Source organism: Enhydra lutris, unplaced genomic scaffold (assembly GCF_002288905.1).
Source record: "Enhydra lutris kenyoni isolate GAN:26980312 unplaced genomic scaffold, ASM228890v2 scaffoldscaffold30, whole genome shotgun sequence".
In the NCBI taxonomy this organism is placed as follows: Eukaryota; Metazoa; Chordata; class Mammalia; order Carnivora; family Mustelidae; genus Enhydra; species Enhydra lutris.
The window spans coordinates 13,053,917-13,065,976 of record NW_019154114.1 but is presented as its reverse complement, the minus strand read 5'-3'; the positions used below and the strand labels follow the sequence as shown (position 1 = coordinate 13,065,976).

The window sequence follows — 12,060 nt, the reverse complement described above, 5'->3', positions numbered from 1 at the left end:
GACCCAACTACATCAAGGATACAAAAGGGAAGAAGAAGAATAGGAAAAGCAAAGACAATGTTAAAAGAGCAAAAGCAAGAAGTCGAGTCTCCTCCAAGTGTTGTTGGCGGAGGACGGAGAGGTTGAGGCTCCGAGGGAGTAGGAGGGTGAAAATTGCCTTTGCTGTTTATCTCCTATGGAAGAGCAGTCCCAGAGGAAAGACTCCTCTGCAGTCGCACACCGAAGGCTCTCCACGATCTGAAGGCAGAGAAACCCCTCCGGAGGGTGGGCGCATGACTAGCCGCATTTCACATCCTGGGTTCTGGCTGTAGAATGCGGACTCAGAGCTTATTACTAGGTCCCCAATAAGTACAATGTCAGTGAGTTTAGCGGGGAGGGTAAAAAAGTATCCATTTACAAGATCACTCAGACCAGGCACAGGAATAATATGTAATTAATAGCTCCCCATGAGCTGATGGAACAAGGTGGAGTGTAGACCAATGAAAAACAATTGTATCTGATCTTAGACAAGGAATCTTTTTTTGAATAAAGGGAAGTCTAATAAGTAAATAAAATCTTTAAAAAAAAAAGGAAAGTCTGTAATTTGATGGAGTCTTTTGGAAGAAGCGGGTGTGTGGGCTTTGGGAGGAAGTAGAGGGGGCTGTAGAGTACAACAGGCAGCAGAGAAAGCCTCATCAGCGTTCAGTGTAGGACTCAAGGCTGTCAGGGCCAGTGGAGGTGCCCCCCTATGGATCTGTCTGCATGAAGAGCAGCTAAGCCTTCTGGGGAAAAGAAAAAAATCATCCTAAGGCAACCGTGAGTTGGAGAATATGAGTAAGTCGGGATGAAGCCACCTGTGGCAATACAAGGGTGGGCAGGGTGGAAAGGGAGCAGCTTGATTGTGGTGTGAAATCACCCTTCACACCCTTCATAGTTTGAGACTAGGACAGAGCAGTGAAAATGGGTATAAAAGCCGGAAGATGAAACCCTGGGGAAAGAGAAACCTGGCTCAACATCAGCTCTCTTTGTCTAATAGTTGTGTGATCTTTAGCAAGTTCCCTCACTTCTTTGATCCTATGTCTTCATCTGTGAAATGTTCGGTATCCTAGAAATGCCTATGAAACACTTAGCACAGATACTCAATAAAGGCCATTACGATAATAGCGACGATAAGTAATTAACCAAAGAGTGTTACATTTATTAGCTCTGAACAGCAGAGGCATGAATACATAAGGTGGCATGGGCTGCTTTTAACCTAAACGGGTGGAAAGGATGCCCACAGCCCTAAGCAGAGGGGCACACCACGCGGGATGGAGAGGATGGGAAACATGGCGGGGTGGCTCCAGGGTGTGGTAGGAGGGGCAGAACAGGGCAAGAGGAGGGGGTCAGAATCAGTGGGACAACCAGCAGAACTGCCTGTGTCAGGGCAGGAAACCCTTGCACCCACCTGGCAGGTGTGGAAGGGGAAGGTCCTGAGACCTACCAAGGAAGATAGGAACAGAGTTACGGACACTATACTGCTTGTTTTTAAAAGATGGGTTTTTTCCCCCAGTAATTTGAAATAATGTATTTACTTTCCAGCTTTACCGAGATGTAACTGACCTATACCATTGCATGAGGGGAAGTGCACAATGTAACGATGGGATATTTCTGATTATTGGGACATGAGCACTGCCTAAGTCTGGTCAAATACTGTCTCAGCATCCAGGCTGCTGACGCCCGGGTCCCCAGGTGGACACACGGGACAGGCATGCTCGAGTCAGTCCTCCTGGAGTAATAGTCCCCAGACACAGCCCACAGGGTTCTCTCCAAGATCCTGGCCTCCCGCACTCGGTGCTGCGGGATATCAGTGAACAGAAAACGACAGAGCATCTTGCGAAGTCAGAGACCCCACACTTCCCAGCCAAGGGCAAGTAGTTATTAAAGAATTCAAAAAGTGAACGTCCAGCTTCGAGAGAACAGATGGTATCAAGGACAGATGAAACCAAACTGTCTGCAAACAGAGCTCCTCCAGCATCTCAAGTCTCCCCTCCAAGCCCCACACGCTGGAGAGATGGAGGCCCCTGTCAGAGGAAGCTGAGGGGACAGAGGGAAGCTTGTGGACCGGCTGCCGCCTGTATTAGGCAAGTCAGTACTGATGCTATGGTAACTTCTGTAGAAAGCTACACCTAACATTGGGGGGGAAAGTTGGTAATGTATTCATTCATTCCCCAGACATTTATTGAGTGCCTACTGTTAACCAAGCACCAGGCTTGGTGTTCACCAGTTAAATGATAATAGAGCAAGTTTCTAGAACTTCCAGGATTACCAAAGAGATTTAAAAGACAGTGGGCCTTCAAGCTGAAAATATGATATATGTCATTTTTTAAATTGATGCAGTCACTCTGTGCTGAGACTATAAGGTCCCAGGATAGGGAAAAGAGCTGGCTTCTCCAGTCCCATCTCTGATTCGTCACTTTTTATGGTGAAGATTGAACTCTCCCATCCCCCACGGTGGCTACCATTTTGATTAGTTTGGTGTGTTTCTCACCCCTGTCTTCTGTTAACTGCCTTCCATTCCTTTCAGAGTATCTACCCACCCCACCCCCCAACACACACATACACACTCACTTCATGTGTTCCTAGTAGGGCAATCATTATGCTCCATCCTTCAGGGTAGGAGGGTACGAGATGTAAACGTGGCCAAGCCCGTTATTCCCTTGGGTCAGGCAGAGAGAGAAAGAGAGATCCAGTGGCCGGTATGTGATTCACAAAGGGCCATTAAGATTCCTTCCTTGATATTTGAAAATTGGGAGAAAAAGTTGGGGCTCTGCACTGGGCCTTGCTAACCTTGCTCGAGCCATCTGCGGCAGAAGGTCACCATGTCTCCTAGTCTCAGGAAGGAAGCTCATTGCAGGAGAAGCCCATGAAGCTACCTTGTGAGGAGAAGACAAAACATGGAAGGGAAGAGGGGAGAGCCTAGAAGGCCAGAGACAACTTTACCATGATGGTTGGCATGACTGAAATAAAGGAAACAGAAGTCAGAGCAGAAGTGACTGGTCTTCTTTTTGAAGATCTCTGATCTTGGCTCAGCTTCTGGCACATAGTAGGAGCACAGTACATCTTTGGCTCCATTTCCTCTCTTGTTCCTTCAGGAATTCATCTGAATCTTCTTGTGTATGTCATGGCACGATGGCACATGCTGTCTGGGCTACTTTTTTTTTTTCAAAGATTTTATTTATTTATTTGATAGACAGAGATCACAAGTAGGCAGAGATGCAGGCAGAAAGAGAGAGAAGAGGAAGCAGGCAGAGAGAAGGAGCGGAAGGAGAGAGAGGAAGTGAACAGAGAACCCGATGTGGGACTTGATTCCAGGATCCTGAGATCATGACCTGAGCTGAAGGCAGAGGCTTAACCCACTGAGCCATCCAGGCACCCCCGAGCTACTTTTGACATAAGGATGTTGTACCCTTTGGAGTCTGAATAGGGACTCCATCCAGAAAACTTCATGAAGTATGGAGGGACTTTGTAATGTCCTATTCTTTGTGTCTCCTCCCTACCACTAAGACATATTTAACATATACTATGTGACAAGAACTTCGTTTAACAAATATTAAATATATCACCATTACTAGATACTTTAGACGTATCTCTTTTTACCCTCCCACAAAAAAGTACCCCATAGGTGCTGTAATTATACCCACATTACAGCTGAGCAAACTGAGATGATAGAAGCTGAAGACATTTTCCCAAGGTTGGACAGGTTGCTAACACCATCAGATCCAGGATCGGAATTCAGGTCTGTTTCACTTCAGACATTAACTATAATCAAAAAGCATCCTTCCTTTCATCCAGTCTGGGTGTGTAGTCAATGCCAGCCCAAGAAATGAATCATTATCATTCCCTTCACAGAAGATAATGATCCTGCATTGGGCTCTGGGGACTACAGCCATTTAGACAAGTCTGGAGTAAGAGGGCCCAATGCTTTCACTTCCCAAGAGGGTTCTGTCTGGGAAAGCACTCTTTAGCACACTCCTGGCTCCAGGATGATGCCAGAGGGGTGAGGCGTAGCTGAGGGGTCAAGGGTCACTGACAGAACGGGAATGAGGACAGAAGCTGACTGCATGTTTTCATCAAGAAAATATCACGTTCAAAGATGAAACAGCCTCCTTCATCGAAGCACATATTTTGTCTCCTGGGCCTTCAAACATTAAATTTACTCATTTTAATACCATAACTCCAACTGATTTTCTGTGTGAGATCACACACAGAGGAATCAAACTAATTTGAGATTACACGCCTGCTGCCCTTTTCCTATGAAGAGGCTCCTCTTGTATCTAATTAAACTTCTTCTTCTATGACAAATGCCAAGGAGCCAAAAAAGATCCCTATTAAGAGAAATATCAGGAACTTGGGGTCATGGGGATGCCATTCCCCCATGCCTGAGCGAGCTCTGTTGTCAGTGTTGAATGCCAGTGATGGACCCGAAGGTCGTGGGATTTGGGTTCCTCTGGATGAGAGGGAACAAACTCCAGAGGCTGTACTGTTCTGCACCCCAGCTACCTGAGAAATCATGCTGCCGCCGGTGTGGATCAGCCAAGATCCATTCCAGCCCTGGGACTGAGACTCAAAAGCCAGCCCCCTGCTCCCTGATGCCACTGTAGTTTGGTAGAACAGCAGGACCAAGGACCAGAGGACGGCATCCATTTCCCACCAATCTTTTTACAGCTTGAGTGACTGAGGAGGGCAAAGAACCTTTCTTGAATACCCACGGTGTGCAAGGGACAGTCAGCACTGTAGTCTTCCTAACACACCAAAAAGTGGGTGTAATTACCAAAATGAGGATGTGGGCAAGTTGAAAGTACTCTTTGACTAAGATCACACAGCCATGGTGAGGCAGAGTTCAGGTCTGAACTCAGAACTCTTGTAGCTTCTCACTTTTTCCACCTTAGCTCTGAGTCCCACTTTCCTCTCTTGGGAAGTAAGCATGATAACCTAATGGGGTTATGAGGGTCTGATGTAAAATGGAGGAGAGCGATGGGCTTTTGTTGCTCCAAAGATGGTGCAAGGAGAGGGGAGGATGAGCGTGATTATCAGTCATTGCTTCCTTTGCCCATCACGGGCCACCTGCTATATAATTAAGATCGGGGCACTATTTATGGGAACCTACTGTATGCCAGATGTTCTATGAGATGTTCTGTACTTCCTTTTTCTATGAAATAGAAGCACTGATTCTGGGCAAGAAGTCCGTCCCATTATTGGGTGAAGAGCAGACATGGTCACTATCCCCAGCCCTTACCAGGGAGGACACAGTTCATGGGCAGATGCAAACTTTCATGAATAAGTAAGATCCCTAAAGTAGCATCTCCATCTCCTTGTCACCAAGTGGGGCTCAGAGTGAGTCAGCACAGAGTCATCCCTTCCTGTCAAATCCTGACATCTCTATCCAGCAGATAGATCCAGAACACCTTGTTCCCACCTCCATGCCAGAGAGGCTCCTGGCTTGGGTACTAGGGACCCTCCAAGCAGTTTCTCAGCTTTACAAACATCACTGTCACTTAACCTGACGCGCTCCACTTGTTTATTTGAATACACACAGGAAAGATGATATTGGCCATGTTTCATTAGATTGGCTGTATCAGTGACACTTTAACGCTGTGCCGTTTGGGGGTATTCTACAGTCAAGTCGCCAATGTAGCAATAGCCCAGTGGAGCAAAGAGGGCAGAGGAAGGAACTTGAATGTCCTCAGTGGATCCAAGGAGTGGTGATTGTGTTTAATCAGCATGGGCATTCTGCACCAACAGTCCTAGCAATTTGATCTTAAGTAGATCTCTAAAGGGTCCCGTCCGTCAGCAATGAAGGGACATGGGTGTGGTTTAGAAATACAATGGCCATTCTGGGAGGGCGAGATGGCACTGTACCATTTTGAGTCTTAATAATTTATACTTCGAATCAGTCAAACGCAAGCACCGTTCTTTGTATTCCTGATTCCAGGCTTGGTGCCTGTCTGCCTCTCTCAGGCCTTTCTCTCTTGTGCCTTTGTCACTGAGTCTTTCTGATTCTCCCAGATGTAAGGAGTCCAGGAACAGGCCGACTTGGATTAGTGGTTGGGGATCGTCCCATGTCTCTGAATGTCAGATTCTCATCTTTAAAGTAGAGACAATGGTACTGATATTGTTGAGTTGTCGTTAGGATAAACTGAAACTAAGTACACAGCAGGGAACTCAGTGTGTGGCTGCTGACAAGTGCTTGGCAAATGTTAGTTCCCTCCCGTAGCCCAATGCGTGCCACCCCTGTGACTGTTAGAGTTGGGTTGGCTTCCTTTAGTGTGGCCTGCCCTCAGCCCATTTTCAGATCAGCCAATAGAGCCATGACCGGCTGGGACCATTTTTCATCCAACTGCTCTCGTTCTAGCAGTTTCATGTGGCCTCTCTCTGTAAATCAGTCTGGGGAAAATAAATGTCCCCAGTCCATTAGTGCCTTTCCATCACAAGCCAATCTGAGCCACAAACCAGACAAGGCTTGTTAATGGCCACTTAAATATATTTCTGCAGCCCAGCCTGGAGACCCTCGGCCTCAAATCCTCCTAGCTTCCGTCCAAGAGAAGTCTCACTGGGACAAGATTTTTGGCAGCAAAGGCGTAGACCTGACCCTTAGCAGTTATGGGGGGGACCATGTACCCTAATCTGCCTAGAACAATTCTGATCTGTTCCTGCTCCAGAGTAATTATTAATCAGTGCCCCCTTTAACACCCCAAAAGGTCCAGTTTGAATTATATACTGTACATGGTAGCTGTGGAAACCAAGAATAATAGTTTAAATAATAATAGCAATCATTTATGAACCACTTCCTATATGCCAGGCATCACCAAAAAGGTCTTTATACACTGTATCTCATTTCAGCTCCATTACAGCACTGTAAAGGGAGGTGCTATTATTATTTCTATTTTATAGATCAGGAAACTGAAGTTTAGAGAAATAAGCAACATGCTCAAGGTCAACCAGCATAGAGGGCAATGTCTGCACCTCAGTCGGATCCCTTTTTCCAGGGCAGTACACCCATCCCCCCACTGCTGGAAGTGCAGGCAGCTCCTGGCTCAGTGGGGCGCCCTAACCCCCATCCCTCTTCCAGAGTAATGGAGCTCAAACAGAAGCGTGGCACAGTGGGGGAGGGTTGGGGTGGGTGTGCGTGTGTGTGCGCGCGTGCACGCGCGTGTGCGCTTGTGTGTGCATGTGTGTGTGTGCGCGCGCAGGGGCACAAAGTCTTCCCTATTGCTTCAAGGTCAAACTGACTCTATGTACAATCCATGCTCCAGAAATCCTGGTGGGAGCCAGGGGAGACTAAATCCTTGCCTCGCTCCTTCCTTGTCCTGCTTCCCTTGCTCCCATTCTCCTGAGAGCACCCCCTCAATCAACCACTTAAAGAAGCATCTCTGTCTTGGGCTCTGCCTCTAGGGGGCAAGACCCAAGATCTATGGTTAGCAAGTGGCAGGGCTGGGACTCATGTCTAGGAAGGTCTCCCTCTTCATCACGGAGCAAATGTGACAGGACGTTGCCTATATTATCTACATGATTTAAATGATGGCCTCCAAGTTATCAGATTGTCAGGAAGTCAGTCATATAGGCGTAGATACAACAACGATGACAACAGCCACAACAACTACTGCTTATTTAGTGCCATTCTCTTTCTTGCATCTGATCGTCTCAACAACATAGGTTCATTGAATTCTCTGCATTTTGCAGCTGAGGCATGGCAAGCTTGTAGAAGCTGAGATGTGTCTGTTGAGGTCACACAGGTAGGAACTGATGGGGCTTGGGTCTACATCCAGATCCTTCTTCTTCCAAAGGCCGTGTGCTTTTTCTGCTTGGCCACTTAAACTACTTGCTGTGTAAATTGCTCAGTGAACGGTTGATTAAAGGGGTTCCCCATCAAAGCTGATGCTCTTGTAGCAAATTAGAAGACTCTGCAATCCCTCCCACCCTGCACTCTCCAAAGTGTTTCTTTTTGAGCTGTATTTGACCAGCATAGCTCCAATTGGGGAGAAAAGCCATATTACTCTGGGAATCACCAGAGAATGTTCTCTAAAGTCAAACATAAAAAGATCAAAGGAACCATATTCATTGAAGAAAGTAAGAAAAGCAAGCTTGCATGCCAAAGGTCCAAAGAGGTAAATCATATTTCCTGTGGCTCTTCCATGGAGGAAGACAAGATGGAATAAAAGGAAAACAGCAGAGCTTTAAGGAGAGACAGACCAAGACTCAAAACTTAACTGTACTCTCTGTGTGATGTTTTTAGCATATTACTCAACATCTCCAAGCCTCAGTTTGCTCTACCATAAAACCTATCACACTGGACCATAAATGAGAGGGGGTCAATGAAACAAAATATGCATTTCCCTGTACCTCTTCTCTTCCATTTCCATAAAATTTATAGAGTAACCAACTTCGACCTTCATTCCAGGTCTGAGTAATGCTAGTTCAGATGGACTATGCTTTATTCCCAAGCAAACAGCATATCCTATTTGATGATAAGAGGTTCCCATTAAAAATAGAGAGCAGATAAAAGGGGGACCTTCATCCAGGAAGCCATCAGCTGATTCATAAAAATACAGAATGAGTCATCCTGGCTCCCAAGGCTAAACTTACAATCACTAGGCATCTTTGGCCAGCTGATTGTAGCCCAGTGGAGGAGGAAAGGCCCAGAGGGCAATCTTCACAAACCTACTTCAGTCCCTCCTTGCAAAACTGATTAACTCTGCTTCCAGCCTGGGGAAATGAAAATCAGTCTGGGCCCTTTGCAATACTGGATCCCAAATGTTCCCCCATTCCTCGTTGGCTTTCTGAGCACCTGGGGTGGGGAATCTGCAGTGATTCGTGTGTGTGTGTGTGTGTGTGTGTGTGTGTGTGTGTGTGTGTCCGATAAAGAAAAGGCTGGTGCATCTGGCTTTGAAAAGCAATCTCCTGGCTTTCAACTTGACATTTATTATTTCAAAATGCTTCAGTTCCTATCAGTATCTATGTAATTAGCATAAGACTAGAGAACCCAGACCTATTTGTACTGCAAATGATGCTCTTTTCTTTAAAAAGTAGCTTCAACATTTTCGCTCTCTGAACATACCCTGAATGGAGAGTCATAATGAAATACACCCATACACACACACACAGACACACACAAAATATTTTTGATCTGTGGCTAAGGAAGGAAAATTATCAGTATATAGTTTTAGTTTTACGAAGCAGACATTCTTATACCAGCAAGTGAAGAAAAATAAGGACTCAACAACTCTGGTCCAAGCGTCTTTTCTTACTCCACTCATCCAGCAATAATTTAGTCCTTCAGCATAAGGACTAAGTGTCTGACAAGCACTAGGCTATGCTGGACATTGGGGATTTGTTGGTGAAAAGGGCAGACGTAAGCTCTGTCTTCTGGGACCAATCAGCTTGGTTCACAGAGTTAACAAAACAGAATTGTACCGGATCCCCCAGTTTGCAAAATCCTCTTCCCTTACCCTGAATTCCCAAGAGTCATGTTTAGAGGCAACTGTGACCTGCTATATGTGTGAGGAATGAGTCAGAGACCAGCGCCCACTTCTCTTGCCAGCTGCCTTCCAGCCTGGCATGTGAATCCTGCACCTGCTCCCAAAGCAGTGAATGGGAGGAGAATCTCCTTTGCATTTTTCTTGCCTCTGCATATGGTCCCAGAGTCCAGGTTTGGGGTCTAACCTAGGAACAGGTAAGCCGACTGCTACTTATGGGAGCAGCATCTACTGGGGGCTTTAAAATACAGACATGAGAAAGGGTAAGTCCATCTCACTGTGCTGAGAGCAAATTCCCCTTAGGTGCTTCCCACGCTGCTGCATAAAGAACCCAAGAGTGTTGGGTCCAGTGAACCCTCTGCGGTGAGCGGTGAGCCCTCCCTCCTAGAACTTCAGAGAAATGACCCGATAGTGACAGCACGCAGAAAGGCTTAAGCCCTCCAGAGCGAATCCCAGCTGGGAATAACTCTGAAGTTCCCCCAGGAGGAGTGGGGAATGGAAGGACACTCAGCTGCGTTTGAGATGGGGATAGTTCTGAGAAGATCGTGGGTTGTTTGTTTATTTTTCCACTTTGGAGAAGCACAGAAGACGCTCGTGGGGGAAAAGGGGAGCCTTGGCCTCACTCCTCACTGAGCTGAGATGCTCCAGGACCTAACCCCCTGCTTCCCAGTGCCTTTCTCCCTACCAGGGCATCAGAGGGACAGAGTGCAGGAGTGGGGAGAGAGAACGCACTTCCCCAGCCCTGCACTCTGTTGGCAGCAGAAACCCAGCACAGAGGTTGAAAAGATCGAGTAGCAAATCCTAGCCTGGTCAGTTAGTAGCGGCAGCGAGATGTTGGGCAAATCACTGTCTGCGCCCTGGTCTCCTCACCTGAAACGGGGTGTAATGATGGTACCTAACTCATCGGGTCCCAGCAAGTATTAAATAAGATCGCACACGTAAGACTCTAAACACGAAGGCTGGTACACAGTAAGCCGACGGTTATTATTTTTTAACCGTGTTAATCAAACTCCCTCTCCTGGCAGCCGGGCTGACCTACCCGACGGAGAGCCCCCGGAGCGCAATCTTCCAGACCACAGTGCTGGGCGCCACCATCCACCGCTTTCCTCCCCCACGCAAGAGCTCACAGTCCCCTCCGGTCACCCCTAGATCCGGCTTGGCGAGGGCGAGGACCACCTCGCTGCATCCCCCCCAGCGTCAGCCGGCCGCCGGCAGCGGGAGGGTCTGAGACCCGGGAAGGGCGCGGAGGAGGCGCCCACGGCCACTCTTCCCCGCGCAGCGGCCCCGCCGAGGCTCCGCCACCCCCGCCCCGGGAACGCCGAGCGCGCAAAGAGAAAGCGAGAAAGACGCGGATACTGGACCAGGCTTTGACGCGGATCTTGAGCTCGCCGTCCTGCGGCTCAGGCATGGCCTTCCTGGTGACCCGCAGCTTGTTGAGCCCCCCGAAGCCGGCCAGCACCACGGCGCGCATCTCCTGGGCGTCCCCGAGGCGGTGAGAGCCGCCGCCGCCGCCGCCCTCAGCAGGCTCTTTGCCTGCCTCCTTCTCGATCATTTGCTCCGTCTCCTCCGCCTTCTCCACGCCTTCCTTGGCCATGGCGCACGGGGGCGCGGGGCGCACGGGCTGCGGCTGCTGCGGCGGTGGGCTCGGGCTCCTCTCCCGCGGGTTCCTCCTGTTGAATGTGGGATGCTCGGCTGTGCAATGGCTGCAGCCTCTGCGAGCGGCGCCAAGGTCCACAGCCTCCGCCGTAATCCTCGCAAGAGCCGCGCCCCCGCCGCCCCCTCCCGCCCCCGACCCCGCTGCCTGCCTCTCTTCGCTGCCCAAGCGGAGCCTTAACTCCAGTCCCAGAGCCAGTCTCAAATCGGGCTCTTGATCGAAGCCCCGGGGCCCAGACTTGCCCAAGACTCGTGGATAAAGCACACAGAGAGGACGCAGTGTCCTCCGCGGTGGGCGCAGTACTTTGTTATTTACGGCGCAGGCTCGGCGCCTTGAAATGGACAGAGAGGAATGTCTGGGCCTGGAGGATGCCTCCGGGAGTCCGGGTTGCCGCCTCTCCCGCAGATCTGCGGGGGCCCGGCGGGGCAGACGCGAAAGGGGGCTGTTTCCCAAATCGCTGGTACCGGCTGGAAAGGGGAAGAGGTTCTGGGAAGCGGGAAACGAGAAATCCCACTTACTCCCCTGAAGAGTCTAAACCAGGGTCTTTTCACTCCAGACCCTCTGGGTCAGTGCAGATGTTCTTTACCAGGCGTCGCCAGGAACCTCTTATGATGGCTAATTCTCCCTACCCGCACCATTTTTGGCCATCAGAGAGGTTTCAGAAAAGAATTCTGTAGCAGGAAAGGGTCCTCTTTTTGTTTTGATCCCCAGAAGATCAGTGTACACTCCCTCCCCAACACACACACACACACACACACACACACACACACACACACACAGAGAGACGCACTCACACAGTAACTGGCTTTTTGGGTTTTATTATAAGCCCTTTGAAAAGGAACTTATACAAAAACCTGGACTTTTGGGGGGTGCTTGGGTGGCTCATTAGGTTAAGCGTCTGCCTTGTGCTCA

General features: G+C 48.8%; 1 protein-coding gene across 1 annotated transcript in view; it reads right to left on the bottom strand.

Annotated features, from left to right (window-relative positions):
* Positions 1 to 11,088, bottom strand: part of LOC111153033 (vesicle amine transport 1 like) — a 133,576-nt gene extending 122,488 nt beyond the window's left edge. The window contains exon 1 of the mRNA XM_022511838.1: positions 10,856 to 11,088. Within this exon, the coding sequence (XP_022367546.1) occupies positions 10,856 to 11,088 (233 nt within the window). The remainder of the gene's footprint in view (positions 1 to 10,855) is intronic.
* Positions 11,089 to 12,060: the final 972 nt, after the last annotated feature.